This window comes from Mastomys coucha, unplaced genomic scaffold (assembly GCF_008632895.1).
Source record: "Mastomys coucha isolate ucsf_1 unplaced genomic scaffold, UCSF_Mcou_1 pScaffold12, whole genome shotgun sequence".
NCBI classification, from domain to species: Eukaryota; Metazoa; Chordata; class Mammalia; order Rodentia; family Muridae; genus Mastomys; species Mastomys coucha.
The window spans coordinates 27,009,730-27,032,765 of record NW_022196894.1 but is presented as its reverse complement, the minus strand read 5'-3'; the positions used below and the strand labels follow the sequence as shown (position 1 = coordinate 27,032,765).

General features: G+C 41.1%; 1 protein-coding gene across 1 annotated transcript in view; it reads left to right on the top strand.

The window, feature by feature from the left end:
* The window catches only part of Atp13a4 (ATPase 13A4), a 130,245-nt gene that overhangs the window by 46,964 nt on the left and 60,245 nt on the right, over positions 1–23,036 (top strand). Inside the window, exons 3-8 of the mRNA XM_031364600.1 lie at positions 1,158–1,331; positions 13,834–13,980; positions 17,852–17,922; positions 18,013–18,093; positions 19,763–19,832; positions 21,195–21,329. Of these exons, the coding sequence (XP_031220460.1) occupies positions 1,158–1,331; positions 13,834–13,980; positions 17,852–17,922; positions 18,013–18,093; positions 19,763–19,832; positions 21,195–21,329 (678 nt within the window). The remainder of the gene's footprint in view (positions 1–1,157; positions 1,332–13,833; positions 13,981–17,851; positions 17,923–18,012; positions 18,094–19,762; positions 19,833–21,194; positions 21,330–23,036) is intronic.

Genomic DNA, 23,036 nt, shown 5'->3' with positions numbered 1-23,036 from the left:
GGAGGAGGAGGAGGAATAGGAGAGATTCTGAGATAGACTTACACATATTCAGGTATTTCCACTCCACAGCAAGTCTGTGCTGTCACTGTCTCACTTTGAGGGTGACAAATAGCTTACAGATACGCACATGTCTATGAGTTAGGAACACTAATTTCTGAAGCCCAAGTGACTCAATCCAGTTGTACTTTTACCCAGAATGCCCAGCACCTTCCCTGTCTCAGTTTTAGCCTTTATCACCAGCATGAGGTCTCCCTCTGGCTTTGTGGCATATCATTGTGTGGGACTCAAGCCATGAACTTCAGAAGTGCTTTTTCTATTTTGTCCCAGATGGCTCTCAGAAGGAAGTTTGTCTAGATAATCACAGATAGATTGGAGATGAGACTCCTCCTCCAATGAGCATTTTTCAGGCTCTAGTCATCATCCTTCATGGCACATAGCAGCTGCGTAACAATCAAATGGTCGCCATGACATTTCCTTTTGGGTAGAAAATTCTTTTGTTATTGAACAAACAAACTGATACAGAAGAAAACAGCTGAACCTCAGGTTCCCTAAAGCAAGTTGGTCATTAATCCCCTGTGGTCAAATTCCTTCACTAACAACTACTCTAAACTCAAGGCCTGTTTCCTGCTCCAATTGCTCTTGAGCCTGCTGACCTTAGAGTCACTGGTATCACTTGGCCACTGTCATCAACTAGTATCCCTGTCACATGGCTGTGGTCATGCCTATTAATATTTGGAGTCAAATTCAAGATGTGGTTGCTGACAGAATTGGTGTGGCTTTGGACAAGACAGTAATCAGCTGTCTTGAGCCCCTTTGCATCATCTGTTCAATGGGGGAGCGTATTATCTCATTTCCAGAATAATATAGGACTAGGGATGCCCAGAAGACTTAAACAAGACCATGTAGTTGAGCACCTAGGATAGCTGGGTGTTCTGACTGTAGTCACTGCTTTTCTTGGCTAAAAGGTTTCTTCTTGTAGGTCAGGAATCATGTCTGAAACGTCTGTGTCAGGAATCCAGGTTCATTTTTTTCTACCCTCACTCTTCCGACCCATCTTCCCTCACCAGATTACTCCCTGCCTCCATTTCATTCCTAAAAGTAGTGCTCAATTATCTTTGTTGACCAACACTTGGAATCATTTTTTTGTTCTCTTTCAGGAAATATTTGGCTATCGGACTCAAGGCTGTCGGAAGGCTCTTTGTCTCATTGGGTCCATCTTCTCTCTTGGAATGCTCCCATTGATATTTTACTGGAGACCAGCTTGGCGTGTCTGGGCAAACTGTGTTCCATGTTCCCTGCAAGAAGCAGATGTTGTGTTGCTGAAGACAACAGTAAGTATACATCTGTTTTTGTAGATGGTATCTCTTAACTTGGATATTGTGTTGTAAGGTGGTTGGGAGGAGTTAGCCCCAAGGTGGGTGGGTGCCTAGAACCTAGGAATTTGTGTATCATAGGATTTCTTAAGAAGAGTCACTTCATAGGGTAGACCTTTTAAAATTGCTATTTTTGCAAATGTTAGAGAGAATGCAAACATGTTGGTTGCTGAAATAATGGGTAGTATAGAGTAGTGATTCAGGCTACAAGCTATTAATTCCAAATTCCCACTGACCCTTGACCTCAAGCCTGGTACATACATGCCTATGGCCTCCACAGGGATGGCTCTGAGAAAGGGACAAGGGAGTTTGAGAGACGAGGAGCAACCCACTAAGGAAGCTGCTGTCTCCCTCTGCTGATTGGAGAGAGCCATAGTGTTCGATATGCTTTTGTCCTGTTCTACAGAAATCCTAGGGCATAAAATGCAGCCATTTTGTCTGTGAGGTCATTGCCACTCTCTGCTATTTCAAGGCTGTGGCTTCAGGTGAGGCTCTTTCTGTATATCTTCATGTCACTTCCTTTTGGCACTCCTGGCCCTGAGACCACATGCATCAACCCTGCAGGAAAGCCAGGTCCATAAGGGGAGGGGCTTCCTTGATTGTTATCTGTTATGCTCTTAGTTCCTGCATCTGTAGGGGGTGACTGACAGGCTGACCTGGTACTCCTACTTAGGCAATGTCTTGGAGGAGTCTTTCCTGACAAATTTACCATCTTATTCTAACAAGGCACTGTCACAAATGACCTGTGGCAACAAGCAATTTTGAGAAATCAACTTCTAGTGCAGTGGTTCTCAGCCTTCCTAATACTGCAACCCTTTAATATAGTTCCTTGTGTTGTGGTGACATCTCCAACTATAAAATTATTTTTGTTGCTACTTTATAATTGTAATTTTGCTACTGCTATAAACCATAATGTAAATATCTGATATGCAGGATATCTGATATGTGACCCCTGTGAAAGGGTTGTTCAATCCCCCAGAAGGGTCTAGACCTATAGATTGAGATCCAGTGCTCCTTTGGGAGTGTAATACGTCTTTATACGTACCAATCTTTCTAGATAAACAATTTTTTCTATGCAGCCAGAGAGAAGAATAGCAGCACATTTTACAGCTGGTCAATCAGAATATAACACCTCACCGCCACCACATAAAATAAAAGGAAAGAAAACAAAACTCCCAAATGTACTACACTACCCTGCAATCTAATACAGCCTGAGCTAAGGTTTCATTAACCTGGAAGTCCAGTCAGGTTTATCTTTGGGTTGGCTTGAGTCAGGGAACCAGCCAAACCCCATCCTTTAACTAGATCCTGGTCTCTTCAAATCACTACATGACATGTGCACCATCATGTGAGCGGTAGCTTAGGAATCCCCTCACACATTCAACCGAATTTAACTAGATATTCCCGAAGAATAAACTGTACTTGAAAAAATCCAGAGGATTCTATGCAGAAAGAATGACTCATGCAAAGCAGGTGTGTTTTCTGGGCTACTGAGTGGAGATACAGCATTCATGAAAGAATATTGTTTGGAGTTCCTTTTAATGGTCCTGAGGATAAACCTAGAGCTTTACCAGGAGGCTCATATCATGAAGACATGTAGAACATTCTGGAGAAAAAAGTGCCAGGGCATTGGATGGGTGAGGAAGTAAAGCTCCGAGGATATGATTAAAATTTACCTCATCTCAAAAAGGAGGCCAGGACAAAGTTCCCTGCAGCCTAGACCCTCATCCATGGCTGCTTCTGCTACACTGCACTTACACCACTGGTGTTCCAATCTCAATGGGCATCAGAATGAATAGAAGGTTTTTGAAAGTAGATTGTAAGTCCTCAGAGTTGGCAATCTATTGGATTTGGGTTGGAGTCCAAAGAATTTGTGTTTTTAATAAGGTCTCTGGTGATTTTTGGCAAAGGACCAAATGGTAAGGAATAGAATTGTTATGAGTAGTCAGAACCTCCTTCCATCAGTTCTCTTGTTCTTTGGGAGAGGAATAGAGGCCAAGATACTTGATATGACTTAGCCATAGATATTTATGTAAGATCGAGTGGGAAAACAAAACAGAACAGATTTAGCCAAGTGGACTTCCATACATAGTTTCAATGTTTTCCTGAGGCAGGTGTGTTTTCTGGGCCACTGAATGGAGACACAGGCACTTATGAGTGAATACTATTTGGGGTTTATTTTTAATGCTGGTGAGGATAAACCCAGAGCCTTGAATGTGGTCAGCCAGTATTACACCACTGTGTTGCATGCCCAGCTCAGGATCCTTTGATTAGGACATTTTCCCATGTGAATTAAGACCCTACGAGGTGAAGAAGGTTTGAAGGTGCCAGAGAGATCAAGGACACCACAAGAAAACCTACAGAATCAACAAACCTGTGCCCATAGGGGCCCGCAGAGACTGAACCATCAGACAGAGAGCATGCATGTGATGGACCTAGGCTCTTGGCACTTCTGTAACAGTTGTGCAGCTGGGTCTTCATGTGCGATTCCTAACAACAGTAGCATGTGTTGTCCTCTGTTGCCCACCTCTGGAACCCTTTCCTCTAACTGGGCTGCCTTGCCTAGCGACAGTAGAAAATGCACTCAGTCCTTCTGCAACTTGATGTTCCAAGGAGGGTTGATATCCACAGGAGGCATCACTTTTTCTGAGGAGAAAAAGAGGATGGCATGGGAAGGTGAGGTGAGAGGGAGGGACTGGGAAGAGAGGAGGGAGGAGAAGCTATGAAAGGGATTGTAAAGTAAATCAATAAAGCCAACAAACAAACAAGAACTATGCTCATAGTAAAGTAGCAGAGAGCTACACACACACACACACACACACACACACACACACACATACAGAGAGAGAAAACCTATAAGGCTCCGGTCCTGTAGCAGGGAAAACTTTTAACCAGACCCTGCACTGAACTGTTTCCCAGAGGGCAATCTTGCTGCAGTAGTAGTAGAAGCTCATAAGTAGAGGAACCCCCCCCGCCTTTCAGAGATTACAGCTCTGAGGCTCCTCAGCTTGCCTGCCTGTGCCACCCCGCCCCATGCTGTTGGAAGACCCAGGACACAGACAGAAATAAGAGGAAATGGGCAAGGAAATGGAAAAGGAAAGCAGGAAAATGAAGGAGATGGAGGAGGAAGCAAGTTGAAAGGAAACAAAGGAGGAAGACCACTAACGAGTAGAAATGGAAAACGGTTCCAAGGCATAGGCAGATGGCACCTTGTGGGATTGGCTGTCAAAAGCCAGACTTCCGGTCCTAGCCTCTTAAGTCTGTTAGCAGGTTTTCAGAATGTTGATTACTCCATCTGTAAAATGGGATGGGTGACTCGTCGAGTATTTAGCCTTTCTTGAGCTGATGTGAGGTGATTGGTTAGGTAAATGAAAACCATTTACAAACTGTGAACTAAGTAATCAAAGGCCAGGGGTGTGTGTTTGTGTTTATGTGTGTGTGGTGTGTTCGTGTGTGTGCACATATGTATGCATGTGTATGTGTGTGTGCCTGTGTATATGTAATTATGTGTGTTTGATGTGTGTGTGTGTGTGATGTGTGTATATGTGGTATGTGTGTGTGTCTGTGTGCACACATGTGTATATGTGTATATGTCACCTTGTATGCATGTGTTTGTGTGTATATTGTTCTTGAGCCTCCAAAAACGTTCTATGCCAGAGTTCTTACTATTCTCAAGGCTTATCTGCTCATCTGGATACTGAGTCTTAGTATGCCTATGCAGGAGGCAGTGCTCAGAGACTAGGAGGCTAGAGACCCTTCTTTCCCCAGCCAGGTGGTCTCTTCTCATTTTTCTGTAGTTGTATTTGCAAATGGACATACCTTGGAAAGAGCCATCACTTCCCTGGGGGCTCTGGAAGCCACAACCATCACAGAGACTCTTTCTTTCAATCAGATGTGATCAAGCGATCAAGCCCCTCCCACTGCTTCTCCAGAACTAATCAGAGAAGCCTTCACTCCCTCCAATCTTGCCTTTTCCATCTTGATTTCAACTTTAATTTTTAATTACCTGCTCTTATGTGTCATCTTAAATGGGTTCGTTATGCCAGAGACTCTCCAAATAAATGAGCTTCTAAATTGGTCATTATGTAATTAGACAAGAACTCAATTATTTCCAGCGTTCTAACTCTCTGAGACCTAGAGAAAAAGATGCTTTTGGTATCAATAGTTTAAAAGCCGACTGCTAGGTTATTGCATTAAAATGACAACGTAAAATATTTTGTTTGAATTATTTTGCAATAGACAGATTCCAGCAAGTTCCCATTAGGAACACAGAGCGACTTCCACCCAAAAGTGCATTGTATATCTGTTCTTCGTCTTATTAAAATATCAGTGCTTGGTATTTATCATCAATCTCAAGCTGGTAAGATTGCAGTTTAGTATCACAGATACTGATTAACTAGTCATTTCTCTACATAAAAAAAGCTGTAATGTGCTTGCTGGAAGCCCTCAGTATTCAGCTTATTTTCAGTTCTTTTTCTTATTAAGCAGTGCCAAGCATGAGATTTCTATCTTTCTTTCCAAGAGATGAGTGTAATTACAATCTTATTTCATAAATTTTAAAATGCATTTGATTCATCAGTCATCTGTTTGTGAGTTTTAACCCATTTCTGTAGCGTTGCTTCATTTCTATGCAAATAGCATGATTTACATTCATTGGTGCTGTGCATTAAATGCTCCTGGCGATTTCCATATCGTCATTATAATTACCGACAACGCTTCCCCGTCGTTGTCATTGTATGTCACATATGGCCAAAGCCTCCTGATCTGCAGAGAAGAACTCTGTGCGATTTGGGTATGAGGCCTAAATCAAGACACTTCATTTTGAAGTTGTTCCCCCGACCCTCCCCGAGATAGGGTTTCTCTGTATAGCCCTGGCTGTCTTGGAACTCACTCTGCAGACCAGGCTGGCCTTGAACTCAAAAATCCACCTGCCTCTGCCTCCCAAGTGCTGGGTTTAAAGACGTGCGCCACCACTGCCCGGCAAGACACTTGAAAAGTGGCCAAGCTGGGGCTTTAGCGACTGTCTCAGAAACGCTGCCAAGCAGCCATGTTGATGCCACCCTGAGGGATACAGGTCCAGCGGGGGTGTCTGTAAGCAACAGTGTTTGTGCTTACCTCCCTTCCTCCTCTGCACCAGTTGATGTGGACCGCAGGCATAGCTCATGGGCCGGTATTTGGTGGTGGTGGTTGGGGGTGTAGCATGATATGTGAAGTTCCTCAGATTACCCAAATGAGTATGAAACTACTGAGCAGCTTAATTAGGAAGGATGAATGGTCACCGTAGGATTACATAGTAGAGAGTTAACCAAGTTAAAGCCACGAAGGGCTTTTCAGAGGTCCAAACATGTTGGTCAAAAAGCGATCCTGGTTAATGGCCACAGGCACATGGAGAGCGGTGGAGGCAGATGAACCCACGTGGGTAAAGAATGTGAGCCCGAGCCTTCTGCTCCCTGAGCCTGAGGTATTCTTGCCTCTCTCCGATGAAGCCATGTGCTGATGGTGTCTTTCTACTTGCTGGGTTATAAGTTTCATGAAGCCAGTGGTCGGGCTTACTTTCCATCCCTTGTACTACCTGTGGCATATGGCTACAGCAGGTTCCTAATATTTGTTTGAGAAAATTAAATTAAATAAGTGGCATTGAATTGCCAATAAATAATTATGGTTTCCACTAGCATTTTTCATTCAAGACTGAGTAAAATGCTGTGTGAGAAGGAGGGTACAGCTTATGGTTCTCTTGGGTGCTATTCTTTCTCCTGAGACCATGTCCTCATCCCATTAGACACCCAGCCTGAAATAGAGCTGGCCTCTGAGAAGTGGCTAAGTGTTGACAAACAACTTTGAGGCCTTGTTTGGAATACAGGGTCGTCAACATTGTAATTAGCATGGGAGGCATGTACATCTGGGCTGGTTTCTGGAGAGGCCTTTCTTCCTGGCTTGTAGGCCCACCTTGTCACCTAGCCTTTCCAGTCCTATTACAACTCTGGTTTCTTTTCCTTATCACATATGACATCATTCCTACTGGAGTAGTGTGTCATCTGTGGCCTCAGTTAACCTTAGTCATCTCCTCAAGGGCCTATCCCCAAATATATTGGAAATTAGGGTTTTAACATGTGAATTTGGTGTGTGTGTGTGTGTGTGTGTGTTTGTGTGATTTATTCCATAACATGAAGATACTTAATCATTCTCCACTGCCTCTCTAGGGAAGTGAGGCCTTAGCAATTTCTCCCTCTTTATGTAGTGTAGACCTCGTGTGTGTGTGTGTGTGTGTGTGTGTGTGTGTGTGTGTTTGTGAGTGAAGTATGTATGAAGTGAGAGGGAGGTGACTAATGGCAGCAGGCGTTCCAGGGACAGGGGTTAACTCTACCTGCAGCTCCAGAGACTGCTGCTCATTAGATGGTTTGCCCACTTTCCCCTGTCCACTCAGAAAACAACAAATATACCAAAACTCGCAGTCAAAACTCCAAAGACATTCTGGGTTCTCCTCTCCCATCCTCCTCTTCCTTCTCCCTTCTCCCCCCTCCTCCCCTGTGTACCCTTTCTTTCTTCCCCCTTTCTTTCACACAGACCTTTGTCATACACATTGTTGGCTTTATGTTTCTCCACCTTTTTGGTCAATAAGTCCGAGCAGAACGGAGACACTGCCTACTCTGTGGTTTCTCCAAGACACAGGACTTTCTATGTATTTTTTTTTTATAATTTGCTGCCATTTATATACTATATAAATCTTACATGTTGTATATACACAGTGGGGCAAGTGCTTTTTTAATCTTTAAAAGAAAACAAAACCAAAGATCAACTTTAGACATCTCTGAACAACACCAACTGTATAAACCATACAGACTACTGAGATACACACTATATTAAATACAGACTTCTTCACACTCCCGTCTCCTGATGCAGGACCAGTGAATTACAAGTGTCACAGTTTTATAGCATATCCATATTAAAAATAAAATCATAGTATGATTTTTGTCTGCAACTAGAAACTTGAAGGGATCAAGCTGATGACTGAGACTCCAATATCATATTGTGGAGACAAGACACAGTATAAAAAGTGTTAGGTTAAAAAAAACCCATACTGCAGGCTTTACAGATAATGTCTGGATTATACATTCATAATGCAAATACTCATCATAACTGGTAAATTGATTGGAATAGTTCCACAAAGTTCAAAAACAGAAGTTATCTGTAAAATACATCTTCAAATCTTGAATACAATTAAAATATGAAGCAAATTAGTTTCTAGTGTCAGACGTTCCAGAGGAAGCCCTTGAAGGTCTCGCTGAGAGCTTGGGTCTTTACATAAGTCTTTAAATTAAATAGATGCACTGTTGCTTGTCCTTCTGACGTCCATTGTTCCCAGCTGGCCGTGCACCAGGTGTCTAGCGTGGAGGAACATTACATGAGATACAAGTAGTCAACTGGAGTCTGTGATTAAGCAGCATTTGAGATGGTCTATTCCAGGGCATTATTGTCAGTGTGATTTTATGTACACGGTGATTTACAATGTTCACCGGTGTAGAAATTATCCATTTGGAAGAAGGGCAATTAAGAAAAGGTAAAAATGTAATTTTGTTGTTATGAGGCCAAGGCTTTTTAGTCACACTCTGTGACTAAAGATGGCATCTGTCAGGCTGGCTTTCCATCCTCAAATGCTTGGCTTTCTCTGGGAAAGAGCCGCTGTCTTCCACAGGCAGACCATTAGCCAGTAGAAAGGTGCCCTCTGTTCTCTGGAAGTGGCCAATGGCCACATAGCTTGAGAGTTTCCATAAATGCATCTCAACATCTTTTATAAAGTCCTCTGACTTCCTCAAATGCCTTTTCTTTTCTTTTTATTTTTCTTCCAGTGTCTATGGAGGTCAGCATCAGAGTATGCTACTGAAAAATCGGATTCTTGCTGGTGCCTGCTGTCTCCATCTCAATGTTTAGCTTTGGACTTCTTTTTCTTTTTAGATTTTTTTGTGCTTCTTCACCCTTGGCTCTACTATCTCATCCTTCTCCAGGCTTTTGTTGACTTTCTTTTCTAGATGGCCATCATTATTTTCTGGAGTGTCATACCTCCGTTTCCTCATTCTACGTACTTTGTAATTAAAGCCAATATTACAGCTAATGCCAACTCTTTCAGCTCCGTAACATGGAGGTCACTAATTTAGCACTGTATAGAATGCACTTCTAAGAGAAAAGTCCTCATTTTCTACTGTCTCTTTGTGCCTTTGGTATGGATCACTTCCTAAGGCAAGCTCAGAAGTACATTTTGTGTGTGTGGCCCAACCACAAGACAGGACTGATCTAAACTTGAGGGCCGTTATACTGATTTAAACTCCAAGAGTTGAAGTGGTTTTAACAAAAGGATGGAGTATGATAAGAAACAGACTCCACTTCCAACTTAGCTATCAAAGTTAAACTGGTTTTTCCAGGTTCAAAAGGACAAAATTACAGGAGTTAAAGAAATACCACTTCTTTATTTGTCTGCCCAGGTCAAACATAAGTAGCTCCATAGTAGTTTGCAAATCTGCTCTTTTAGATTCAGGGGTTGATCTGGTTAATTCTCTCATCGAAACGATATAAACCTGTTTGACAAGACTGAGGTATAGAAAGCTCAGACCTTCTATAGCAGTTGAGAAGGCTTTCAACTTTCTTAATGCTGCTACCCTTTAATACAGTTCCTTATGTTGTGGTGACCCCTAACCATAATATTATTTTCGTTGAGATTCATAACTACAATTTTGCTACAGTTATGAATCATAATGCAAACCTCTGTTTTCTGATGGTCTTTGTCAACCCTCAGGTTGAGATACTCTGTTTTAGACAATTAATTGGATCTAATCACTTTACAGAGAACTGGAGTGACAGGAAGCTAGGAGGTACCATATGGGTATTGGGAACTGAACCTGGCTTCTCAGCAAAAGCAGTGAGTGCTTTTACCTGCTGGCTTCTCTCCAGCCCATTTTTTTTTTTTAAAGCAGAAACTGTGTTCCTTGGCAATACCAGTTAAACTGGATACAATATGACAATTGTGTCAAGTTGTGTATTTAGTAAAGCTCAGATCACCAGAGGCTGAGAGGGCATGCTAGAGAAGATAAACAGAGAGGAGTCAAATCCTGGTTCTAAACCAACTGTGCCTTTACTCCTTCATCCATAAAATGAGAGGACAGAGTACCTACTACCAAGGGTTTTAAGCATTAAATGAAATACTACCCATGTAGCACAATGTGCCTGAATATAATGAGTGCTAAGTACTTTAACAAGTGTTATTAGAAACACAGTTCCTCTTTAACATAATATTTCTATTAATTTTTTGAAAATTTCATGTAGTATATTTTGATCATATCTGTCACCTATCTCTTACCCTTAACTCCTCTCAGATCCACTCCACACCTACTCTTTAATATTCTTATAATAAGTATTATATGTATATATATACATATACACAGTATATAAATATGTCTATTGAGTGTTGCTGATATATATATGTATTCAAGTCTACCACTTGGTATTAGATAACCAGTTAGGGGCTCATCCCGGGAAGACTAATCCTCCCTCTCCCAGAAGTCATTAAAGACCTGTAGCTCTCTCCATCTAGAAGTGGGGCCCCGTGACATTTCTCCCATCCATGTTGGCATGTCAAATGGTGGTGTCATTATCCAGCTGGTGTTTAGGCTGGTGTATTGCTGAGATCTCATAAGTGCAGCTTCCTTGCCCTACATAGAAGACCTAATCTAGATATCATGGTCCTCTGGCTTTTACAGTCTTTCTGGCCCCCACACCCCACACATAATGTTCCTTGGCCCTCAGATGTTGGAGTTGTGTTGTAGATGTGCCTGCTGGGGTTCAGCACTCCACGGAGAGTTGCTGTCTTCATTTTGAACCAATGTAGCTTTCTGTAATGGTCTCTGTCCATTGCAAAGAGAAGCCTCTTTGATGAGAGATGAGGGGTACCTTGGGCTACTTGGGTCTGTGCTTTGTATCCATAGTTCTTCTTACAGTAGAGATTGATTGTAGAAATTAGGTCTGGTTCTTTCTCCCAGCTCCATGCTCTTAAAAATAAGACTCAAGATATATTTAGAAGTACCATGGCCACTTAGCTAGGCTCTACTCTGACTAGATCATAACTAAACTAACCTAATTATTTTAACCTACATTCTGCCATGTGGCTGGGTACCTGTGTTCAGGCACCATGCTTCTGGCTCCTCATGTCTTCCAGGGCAAATCTTCCCTCACCAGGCTCTATCACAGAAAAATCTCTCCACCTCCTAGATGGTCCACCTCCCATTTCCTGCCTAAGTTACAGGCCATGGGCTTTTATATTGACAATCAAGGCATCCATACACTACATAAGATATCCTCTCTATACCTGATGAAGTCAAAGACCAGACTATGTAATACTGAACTATGTCAGGATGGCTTCTAGAGACCTAAATGTCTACCATATAACACCTACGATATGCCCATGGGCTCAGTCTATCATGTAACATCTAGAACACAGCTCAGATGTTTAGTAATTCAGCCATTCTTAGACTTTGAATATTACTATGTACAATGTATGTTTGATTTTATTATCTCTCCCCTTGCATGGAATAATATCCAATTTCACTGTTTTGCTCCCCCCCCACTATTTTGGTTTTTTTTTTTAATGAATGTTTTAATGTGTTTTTAATGTTTTTAGTGGGTGGTTTGTGTGCCTTCATGCCTGAGAACACATGTATTGATAGTGCCCATGAAAGCCAAAAGTTGTTCGATCCCGGAACTGGAGTTACAGAGGGTGTGAGATACCATGTGGGTACTGGCGATTGAACTCATGTCCTCTGGAAGTATACCCCATGCTTTTAACCACTGAGCTGTGGCTCCAGCCCCTTCACTTGTTTTTACTCATTCATTTATTTGATGATTTATTTATTGACTTTCAAAGTTGTATTAAGGTTGTTTCTCTTTCGTCGCTCTTCTTCCCTGTTCCTGCCTTTCTCCTTCCCCATCTCCCACTTCCTCCAACCCCTATCTCTTTTCTGTCTCTTCCTCCTTCTAAGACTCTGAGTTAGGCCTGTTCAGACCACAGACATACATTTGACAACATCTCTGCCCACATGCCAAGAGACACAGTAAGGTGGATGTCAAAGAGCACAGGATGGCATGGACCTTGAGTTCTCTGATGATTTACAGGAAAGCTCACTCAGAGAAGCCAGGATGGTTACCAGCATGTGAACCTTTGAGCTGGACCTTGAAGGACAGTTAGGATCTAGCTATGAGACTACTGAGAAAAGAAAGGAAGTGTGTTACCGACCCAGGAAATAGCAGGAGTGAGGATTCAGGAAGTTTTTCTCTTAAGGATAACCAACAGACCAGACCCAGCTACAACTACTGCACTTTCTCCTTGTTACATCTTGCATAAATTAATTAACACTGGTATCTTTAAGGCAAGTGTGTGTGTGTGTGTGGTGTGTGTGTGTATGTGTGTGTGAATGTGTGTGTGTGTGTTAAGGATAAACTTCATCAGACCTGACCTACATTCCCACTCATAAACATCTGGGTTAGACTCCCATCATCTTCACTCTTGGCCCTAAGCTTCATCAGTCATTCAAGTGGGTGTGTATTGATTCTTCAGATAGCAGTTGCTGTTTTGAATCTCACCAGTCTCCAAGGAAGCAATGTGGTTGTTATCTGCTCACCAAGCATGTACTTCTAGTTTCAATCTGGGAGGAACTCACCCGTCAAGTGCAAAGGGAAATGATTCCAACTGGAGTCATGTTTTAAGGACTGTTCTTCGATCCCACCTTGCTCAATATCTTAATATGGTCAGCCGCCTCTGTGCATACTCGGTGCATACAATGTTCTTCAGATTCACATTGTACTCTCATTGAGCGGGTCTCGATGAGGATATAACATCAAGGGCTTACTGTCAGTAAACCTTGTTGCTTACCTCAAGGTGATCTAGAAGAAAAACGAGAGTGGAGAACCTTCCAGAGTCACTGTGATGCCCCTTAAGAAAACGGTTTTATTTCTCCAAGAGGGAGAGTGTCAGTGAGACGGTTCGGGAAAAGGTGGATTTTGATTTAAGCCTTGAGACATGGGGGAGATTCTATTCATTAGATTTCCTCACACTCAGAGGGGCACATAGTTCCTTGAAATGCATGGGATTTGTTTCCTTCCCTGTGAGATTGCCAGCTGGACTGCAAGGTCATGGAGAAAGTTTGCTCTTGTCTGAGAATGTGCCTCTTGCTCTCTGGCTTAGGTTTGGGTGTTAGTGTCTCCCATCTCTGTCCACATTCCTTAATGAGTGACCACAAATCTTTGTCTCTTAAGATTCAAAGGCATCATGTGCCACCTTTCAATGATATATATTTCTGTCTAGACTGTTCATTAGCTTCATAACTCACAACATTATATGAAATGATGTTTTTCAGGATGAATTTTAGCCTGATGAACTTCTCTTAACTTCCTGGGGGTTTTGATGTCTATTCCCCAGGATGAATTCAAAATTTATTCTTGGAAAAAGGTAATATGGATCTCCCTGTCAGCATTGAGCAGCACGTCTGGTCTCACTCCTGACCACCCTCTCATTACAGATGAGGAATACATCATAAACAGAGCCATACGAAAGCCAGATCTAAAGGTAAGCAAACTCTGAGATGGCAGAGAATTTTAAAACATTATTTATTTCATGTGTATGAGTGAGTGTTTGCTTGCATGTATGCATGTGTGCTATGTGTGTACCCATAAGAACACAGAAGTGGGAGTTGAATCTCTTTGCCACTGGAATTATAGATAACTGTGAGCTCTCATCTGGGTCCTAGGAACAGAACCTATGTCTTCTGCAGGAGGTGCTCAGTTAAAGCATCATTCCTATCTTATACTGTAAAGCCAGTCTTTCAGTGAAGGTCACCCCTGAGGAATATCCTAAGGGATTCGCTTATTTTTTTTATAAAAGATTTTGGTTTGAACCTTGGTATTCAAATGTGTTTGGGTTACTTCCTTTTGTCTAATTAAATGCACACTGCTTGAGTTAACATTCATATTAAAACATATTCTTATGAGGTAGAATGCTTTCCTTTACAGTTTTACATGTACAGATAGATAACTGTTTAAATTAGCTTTGACAATAAGGTCGGGTTTTAACATGAAAATAGTCAGTTGCTGAGCAGCTCTCTATTGTCAATTGTCATTTTCCGGCTGTTTTGAACTGCCATCATAAACGTTCAGAAGATGTTGATCTCCCCCAGGGAGCAATGGCTCCTCTGTGAGGTGGCCCTTCAGCTGGGAATGAAGCTTCCCAGGTCACTCTTGGATGTAGCTTTAGGGTTTCACTTCCTTGAAATTTTAGCACTTTAAATAGTCAATAAGGCAAATGAAGAAATTTCCAAGTAAACAATAATGGCAGAGGTCCTAAAGTGGAAAGTTTTGATATCCAATCTTGATGTGATTATCACTTTAGTATATAGGGAGTTGGGTGCCTACTGTCTTCTTGTTTTCTTTTCTTTTCTTTTCTTTTCTTTTTTTTTTTTTTTTTTTTTTTTTTTTTTTTTTTTTTTTTTTTTTTTTTTTTTTTTTGGTTTCTTGAGACAGGGTTTCTCTGTGTAGCCCCAGCTGTCCTGCCTACTGTCTTTTTGAATCTTAAGTTTCTGATTTATAAAGCAAAAGTCATAATCTTCTTTCTGCTTTTTTTTTTTAAAATCAGGGCTGATAGGAATCTCACACATAGAGTCAAACATTAAGCTGATTTGTGAACTATAACAATTGATATTCATAATAAAGTTTGGAGACCTTCATTAGTATCAGAGTCTTAGGTGCAGCCATGGTGACACTGATAATCATGGAATGAGAATCTGAAGATGATAATCATATAAACCCAAAGCAGGTTTTCAAACACTAATGAAGAGGAGACCCTAGGGACTATGCTGTAGGATTGCATGCAAAAAGGAAGACGTTCTTATATGTTCCAACAAAATGAAGAGCAAGAAGGTGAAGAGATAACTATTCTGATTCCTGAGCAGAAAAATGAAAGTCAGCAGATGCTCCTTGTCCTAGCTTCTCCTGGGGTGAAGTTCTAGAAAATGGACAAATAAACAAACCCTCATACAAATGCTATGCTTACTATCCTTTGCCAGGTTCTTGAAATTCTGAGGATGATAAAGGAGGCACATGGTCCAGGCAGAGATGTCTTGTGGTGGGACAGTCTCAAAGATGCTTCAATGGTCCATGATGGACTTGTGCTTCTCACCACAGAAATAAGCCTCAGAAATTCAAAAGATAGTGAGCCAATCCATTTTAATGTCTTGAGGTCAAACTTACTTATAACTTCTTCATTCTCTCTAACTGTAGGCTAGGCTTGTTTACTTGTCTTTGTCTACTTTGTTTTCTGTTTCTCAGTTTGTAGTTTGATGTGAGCCCAGTACGGAGGCTGCTCATTCTACCTTCTGTCTGGCCCTTAAAACTAAGTTTCCAACATGGATTGTCAAATTTGTGGAATTAAAAACATAAGCAAGCCTCACTTTGTGCATTCTGAATCCTAAAGTCAAAAGTCAAGGGGCTTTCAAAGATTTTATTCTGAGGATGGCTTGAACCATATGCTGTGTGTGTGTGTGTGTGTGTGTGTGTGTGTGTGTGTGTGAGGAGTGAAGCAAGGGTGGTCCTAATACCTCACCTTCTTCAGGAAGATGAGGAAGGCTGAAGATACTGTGTAATGAACTCTAAGCATTCAGGGACTGCAGCTGTGCCTGCTGGCTCAATTTGCATGACTGCAGGGGATGCTCAAAAGAAATTTAAGTTGAAAAGGAAGAAACCAGAAGTTCCAACTTGGCCTGTGTTGGCTAACAAGGCCCACGGTTGGTTACTCAAAAATTTCTTTCCTCCCTATGTTTGACAGTTTACAAAGGAAGGATTTTTCCCAGTGGCAATTTGCACCATTTCATACTCAAAATCAATTGGAAATAGACAGGCTTTCAAATAATTCCTTTTGTAACAAACCTCATTGGAATTTTTACAAATTATAACATTTAGCACTTTTGCTTGAATTCCATTGACACACACACACACATATATGCACACACAGAGAGAGGCACATACATAGACAAGGAGAGGGAGAGGGAGAGGGAGAGGGAGAGGGAGAGGGAGAGGGAGAGAGAGAGAGAGAGAGAGAGAGAGAGAGAGAGAATGAGAGAGTGTGAGAGAGAGCTGTATGCTCACTGAGTAGAGTAGAATTATGATTCAGCAAGGCTTCTAGTTGACATGTGCTTTTGCAAAGCAACCATGTATTTAACAAACATGTATTGAATACTTTTATTATGCACCAGTTAGAGCCTTTTCCCAGTTTTAAAACTTACCTGATGATTGGTTATACAATTCATAAAGGAGCTGAATGGAACTTAGATATAATCTGGTCAATTGCTTCAACGTATTCCTGGGGAAACCAAGGCACGGGGAATGTTAGTTGAAGTTCTCAAGGTCACAAATAGAAGAGCTGCCAAAACCAGAAGCCTTAAACAGTGTTTCTCAACTTTGTCTGCACATAAGTATTACCTGGGGAAATTTAAAAGTATTTATGCCCAAAGTACACTGTGAACAAATTAAATCTCTTGGCCACGGGACCCAAATAGCAATATTCTTTAAAGCTCTCTAGATGCTTCTAATAAGTACCCGGAGGTTATAACCGTTGCTGCACCATGAACTGGGAGCCCCACGGATTCTCTTTATACCTTCTGAGGTCAACAACAATGCTCAAGGGAAGCAGGAGTAAGCAAGAATCTGTTTTTCTTTTCCTTTGACAATGCCCTCAGAGCCCTACTCGATGGACTACACTTTGTTGCCACAACCGCTTCTCTCTCCTGAAACTGCCTTGTTCTTCGTTGTGTCTTCTGTAGGCTGCTCTACAACCCATCCTCTGTGAGACAAGGATGCCCAGGCTTCATTCTTGTATCTGGGCTGCTCATCTTTGTCATAGTTTAGTTCCCCAGACTTGCCCTTCATTCTGCAGTCAAACCACATTCTCTCTCTTTGACTAACTCTCCTCAGTCTTCAATTGAGCAAAATCCCTTTCACTCTTTAGCATTGTTTCTGATGTTACCCCTTCCACGATACATTTAGCCATTCACCTTCTCTACATGTCTGTGGTATTTTAAGGCAACATTTTTACGTCATTATATTTTATTTCTTTGCTATACATATTAGACTATGAAACCTAAGTTTTATTTTGTAGTATGTTTTGTTTCCTCCACTAGTTTGTAGGGTAGTAAAATGTGGAGACTGGGTTTTATTAATTCGTGTACTTATTAGTATTTTGAAACATGTTTACCAGATGATGATTTCTAATAGAAATATTTTTCATGTAATAAAGGAGAATAGAATGGATGGTTAGGAAAAGAGAAAATTTTAAGAAGCATCTCTGCCTCTATCTTTGCTTCTTCCACAAATGTCTCCTTAGACCAAGAGTTGCTGTGTGTACTCTGATTTTCAAATTTGCAACTCTTTGATTTTTTCTCTTTTTGTAGGTGAGATACATAAAAGTGCAGAAAATACGGTATGTTTGGAATAATTTAGAAGGACAGTTTCAAAAAATTGGGTAAGTTCCTTCGACAAGTGTATCTTAAGAAAAGAAAAGTGTTATCTTGAAAATACTGCTGCTATTGGATTCTTTTTGTCGTTGTTTTAGCTCTCTGGAAGACTGGCTCAGTTCTGCAAAGATCCATCAGAAATTCGGATTAGGTCTGACTTCAGAGGAGCAGGAGATCAGGTACTACACGCCTTGTGTGTTTAGTTCAAAAGGGCTGTAATTGGTTAACCAGATAGTCCAGTATGCAGTCTTAATTCACCAATATGAGAAAGAGTTGCAGTGATTTACTTAGTGTGTCCCATGCATGACCTAACATATCGGCAGAGCAATTTGATGGGGTTAACAGGTAGAGCAAATATGACCACCAGCTTAACAGAGAAGAATGCAGTGTGAGGCTCAGGGGGATTGAATAGCTTGAATGAGATCACAAAGACACCCATACATACACACTCATGCACTTACTCACACTCATGTACACACACGTACACATGGCAGGTACACACACACATGTGCATGCACATGCGCACACACACACTGAGCCTCACATAACAGCCTTCACAGTGCTTTGGATCAGTGCTGTGTAAGATGTTTACATAGTTCCTCAGTTTCAAATCAATCACTAAACCCAGAAACAGGATTCAGAGAGGGCACTTGGCTGTCCAGAATCTGTGTGGCTTTGATTGAATAAGTATCATTCCATTTGGGTCTTAATCTTCTAGTCATAATAGGAAGTGAAAGGGACTGCAGAGATGGTTTGGCCACTAAGAGCACTTGCTGCTCTTCCAGATGACCTGGGTTTGGCTCTGAGAACCAATTTCAGACTCCTCAGGTAACTTCAGTTCCAGGGGATCCAATGCTCTCTTCTGGCCTCCATGAGCACTTGTGCATATGCATACACATACATGCACACACACAGAGGCACACACAGAGGCATAGACATACACACACACACACACACACACACACACACACACACACGCACACACACACTGTCTTAAAGGAGGAGGGACAGACACTCATTCCTGATGCTTAGAAGAGATGCAGAGCATTGCAGAGTTAGTATTACCTGCATGCTTATAAGAAATGCAGAATCTCAGTATGCCCATTATCCCTACTAAAGCAAGTTTCCATTTTAATGAGATGTCCTAAATTATCCTTGTTTACATAAAAATGGAGGACCATAGCCTGTGCATTTGAATAGCTGTTTTATTTGAGAGTCTAAATGGAAGGCACAGAGAATGGTTAGTATTCCCCACAATAAAAGAATTCATAAGATGCCATGTCTCTGCATAATCAAAGCAACACAATTCGGGGGCTTTCAGTTAGTGGGATGTGTAAGTCTGTACGTTGAGCTTTTTCTGAGAATCAAGGACTTTTCAGCTCACATTAAAACAAATATTCAGCTTCAAAGAACTCCTGGATATGAGTAGAAACAATAGATACTGTATTTCCCTCTCACTAGAAAAATTCTACTTTCAAGATCTCTCCATTTCATTTTCTTGGACCTATAATGATGAAGTGCAGAGCTGGAGCATCTGAACTCTGAAAATATTGGAGAGAGAGTAGGTAATATTAGAAACCAAAGGCACTACTGAAGAAAATATTTAGACCTCAGAGAGTGTAGTTCAATGGAAGCAACATGATCCTGTCTACTGGTTTTGTTCCTGGGACCCCTCCCAATCTTTAGGTGGTTTGAGACATATGCGGGTGCCATGTGACAGGAGATACCTTGATCAACCCCAGAAGTATGAAAAGGAATATGGACTAGACCTTTCCTGTGAATGGGCTGGAGAGGAGTTTTCTTTCATTGTGGTGACCGAGTGATCAATGTGTGGTTTCTCCCCCGTAGGAGGTTAATATGTGGGCCTAATGCTATTGATGTTGAAATCACACCTATTTGGAAACTGCTCATCAAGGAGGTAACTTCTCCAGTATTTTGCTTGGATGTTGGGTAGAAAATGATGACTCTGTGGTCTGGCCAGCTGGAGATGCTACTTGCTAATAAGTGACTATAATTTACCTGATGCCTTACGAGGATGCCAAGCACGCTTTCTGGATGTGCTGTGTGCCCTATGTGCACACTGCACACTACAATGCTTCCACACTCAGGTGTCTTCTTCTTATCTGATGACTTGGAAAAATGCTGGGGTTTCCCCCTTTCTTAAAATACTGTGCTCCTTAGCTCATTCCAATTCCTTGAAGCTAAAACCACATTTGTTTTAGGAAAGGGAATTATTTTCTTCAGCAGCATATACAGTTACCTTAGCGTTCAAAACTGTAGGGAGAAAACCACATTTATTTAGCTTTTCTATGATCTACTCATCTCAGTGTGTGTGTGTGTGTGTGTGAGAGAGAGAGAGAGAGAAGGAGAGAAAGAGATAGAGAGAGAGAGAATGAAAGAATGGCTTACCCATCATGCACTAAGATAAAAATGTCCTCTTGTGCTTTTATTGTTAGATTTATTAGTGTTAAGCCATATAGCAGCCCTATGTGTATTTCTGGTATTCAATCTCCCTTCATTTTTGCCTTACAAAGGCTTCCTAAATTCATAATACAATCTCAATATTTCTCAACACGTTTGAGGATGGCAGAAGGCAAAGAAATATGGTTGAGAAAGGTACTGGGAGCTTCCTTCCTAGCTAGGAACCAGGATTCCCATCCCTGTAAGCAGCTACAGGGAATTTAAGGAAGGGCACACCACATTTTAAGCTATACCAGGAATACAACTGTTAGTGTTGATGTCTGCTGCCTCCCAGTGAACAAGACATATGGTTACAACATGCCATGCTAGCTTGGCTCTCCACTTATGGAAAAGTGCAGTCTCGCACTCATCCATTAACGAAAAGTTCTTTAATGACATTGTATGCTAGAGGGAACAGCAGATTAAAGTAGTTCAATTCTGTAAAGCTGAGTGTGTCACCTTTCTGAAGTTCAGGAAGTATAAACGGGGGATGATAACATCTACTCTTTGCCCATTACTCAGATGCTTAACCCAGCGACCTGCCAAGCACAACTTTGTAGATTGCTAAGTGCAGCAGTGATTAAACTAAGTGCTCTCGGGGATCAGAACCCTTTAAAGGCTTAGTTGTTTTTTTGTTTTTTGTTTTTGGCTCCATGACATTCATAGTTGTGGATTGTGGATGAAATACAACAACAAGAAGCAGAGCATATTGTGCGGGGTGATTGATATCACTGTGCTAATTATGAAAACAAGTCAGCGAACAGCCATGTGTGAAGCCCAAAAGCCATTCTTGTCTTCCTGTCTTTACGTCTGCTAACAGGTTCTAAATCCATTTTACATCTTTCAACTCTTCAGCGTCTGTTTGTGGTTCAGTGAAGATTACAAGGAGTATGCTCTTGCCATCATCCTCATGTCTGTCATTTCCATAGCTTTGACCGTGTATGATCTCAGACAGGTGAGTTTCACTAGATCCCGTGGCAGGCTTCACCGGCTTGTTCTTAGGCAAGAATCTTGAAATAAAGTTGCCCAGTCCGTGTCGAACAAGATCATGTTTATGAAAACAGAACACAATTGCTGCTGCTCTGAAGGTGACACCCTTCCCTTCCCACACATCCCTTCCTTCAGAAGACGGAGCATGCTCTGCTTACTAGGAATTCCTTGACCTTTTTGTTTGGTTTCCGTCTATGAAAGTTCTAGTTCATCTCTTGGGTTTCCTTACACTTATAGCAGGGGGTCTAGGTGCTGCTGGGAGAAAAACCACATAGAAATGATGGGTGGATCACATATATGAGTCCGTAAGTGTCACCCTCTTCCTGGCAAGTCTCGTGTATCCCAGATCAAGGTGTTCTCCCACAGTACTAGGATGCAAGTATACGTTTTAAGCCATCTTTCTTTAGAAATGCCTGTCTTCCATCTTTGATTTCTCAGCAGATAATCTCACAAGTTATTTCCCTCCCTCTCTATTGCCAAATGCTTTGTTCTCTTCAGCCCTGGCTTTCCTGCCTGCTCATCACAGTGGAGGAATTGCCCTAAGATATCATCTGCCTGTGCCCCCAGATACCTGTTCTACTTTTTGGGGGTGGTCATTGCAATCCACAAGTGGCTCTTCTCTCTGCCCTTTCATAAGAGCTTGTCATCAGTGTTTAACATTCTCAAACTTCAACAAACTTAAACACAAAGGAACATTTTCTCTCTGTTCTGCCTGCACTGTCAGAGGCTGCCACAGCTTCCTTCTTCCTTTTATTATAGATCTTGAATCTTTACACCTACTCTCAGGATCTGAACACCTTTGCTACACTCTTTACCTGAAGACCTGATTTCTTCTTTCACGTTTCCATCTAAACAACTTTTGTTACGGGTAGCAATATAATTCTAAAGCTGATAGGTAATTTGAATTGAAATAAAAAGCACTTAAAATTAGCTAGCCACTTTCTCTTGTACAAAGAACAATATATGAATATGTTAAAAATAGATTTAAAGCAGAATAACATTGTAAATGAATATAGGATCCTTTACACTGAAAGAATCGCTAAAATGAATAAGCCAGACTTTCAGGACTTACTAGGGCCAGCTGTTCTTTACACTTTAGCAATATTAATCACACACACACACACACACACACACACACACACACACACACTTCACAGAATTAAAGTATGCCTTGTGCACTATTTGCAGTGGAATTTTAACTGAATATATATATATATATATATATATATATATATATATATATATATATGATTTCACACTTTCCATTTGTAGTGACTAATACTACATAGAAACATGGGGGTAGCTTATTCTTTGTAAACATTTATTTATATAACTACTTGGTTAAAATATATCTTTGACAATTATCAGTTATATTTCTGTTGTTTTCCATTCTATCTAATTTCTTAACACATAGTCTTAGGTATAGAAAAAATTGCTTAGTAAATATTGGTTGAGTGAATCCACAAGTGAATGAAAGGATGAGTTAGTAGCATAACACTCTTTGGCATTATCTTATTATACTAAATATTCTTAGGTTATATTTATCAGATTTGTAAATAATTCAGGGAGTATCTTTTTAAAATTCTATGACAACCTAGTATAAATATGACAATTCTATGACAACTACTATATATAAACATATGTATATGTATGTATATATATATATATATAT